General features: G+C 54.4%; 1 protein-coding gene across 1 annotated transcript; it reads left to right on the top strand.

Moving 5' to 3' along the window:
- The first annotated feature begins 48 nt into the window (after positions 1–48).
- Positions 49–459, top strand: TMEM203 (transmembrane protein 203). Its single transcript, XM_009694835.1, has one exon. The coding sequence runs from the start codon at positions 49–51 to the stop codon at positions 457–459; it is 411 nt and encodes a 136-aa protein (XP_009693137.1).
- The last annotated feature ends 487 nt before the right edge of the window (positions 460–946 follow it).

Below are 946 nucleotides of genomic sequence, written 5' to 3'. Positions count from 1 at the left end.
GCCCCCCGCCCCTCAGGCAGCGCCCATGTCCCCGCGGCCGTCGGGACGATGCTGTTCTCCCTGCGGGAGCTGGTGCAGTGGTTGGGCTTCGCCACCTTCGAGATCTTCCTGCACGGCCTGGCCCTTCTGGCCTTCTCGGTGCTCCTCGTTCTGAAGGTGGACGGCGAAGCCTCGGCGCTCTCCTGGTGGGTCGTCTTCGTCCCCTTCTTCGCTGCCGACGGCCTCAGCACTTACTTCACCACCATCGTCTCGGTGCGGCTCTTCCAAGACGGTGAGAAGCGCCTGGCTGTGTTACGGCTCTTCTGGATCCTCACCATCCTCAGCCTCAAGTTCGTCTTTGAGATGTTGCTGTGCCAGAAGCTAGTGGAGCGCACCCGGGAGCTCTGGTACGGGCTCATCATGTCACCAGTCTTCATCCTCCTCCAGCTGCTCATGATCCGAGCCTGCCGGGTGAACTGATGGCGAGGGAGTGGGCTCCGGATTGCTGCCCTTGTCCTGCCGGGGACCTGCCTGACTCACCGGGGAGCCCTGGACTCGTAGTGATGGTCATCAGGCTTTTCCCCATCTTTATTTCTGTACAGAGTAGAAGGTGGCAGGTTACACAGGGTTGGCACTATGTGAGCAAGGGTCTGTAATTAAGCACGCTGCTGTGTTATATAGCATCATGTCTCTTAAAAGATCCTTTTGAGCCACATCCTTGTTTCAGTTCACTCAGCTCTTGGTGTTAAAGTATCCTGCCGTGCAAGCACTGTTTGATATGCCAGTTATTTTATTTTAAAATAAAAATGCATGGAAGGATTAGCTTTATTTATAAATTTTTTTCCCTAGAAAACTTTTGTACTTAAAACTGCTGCCTGGAGAATGGGAATGACCTGGAGGTTGGTTGGTTGCTGTAGGTATCCTCATACACCCCAGACTGCTGCCAGCCAGAAGCACCACAGCTGCT

Source organism: Cariama cristata, unplaced genomic scaffold, assembly GCF_000690535.1.
Source record: "Cariama cristata isolate BGI_N322 unplaced genomic scaffold, ASM69053v1 scaffold29082, whole genome shotgun sequence".
NCBI lineage: Eukaryota > Metazoa > Chordata > Aves > Cariamiformes > Cariamidae > Cariama > Cariama cristata.
This window is presented reverse-complemented; position numbering and strand designations above follow the sequence as displayed.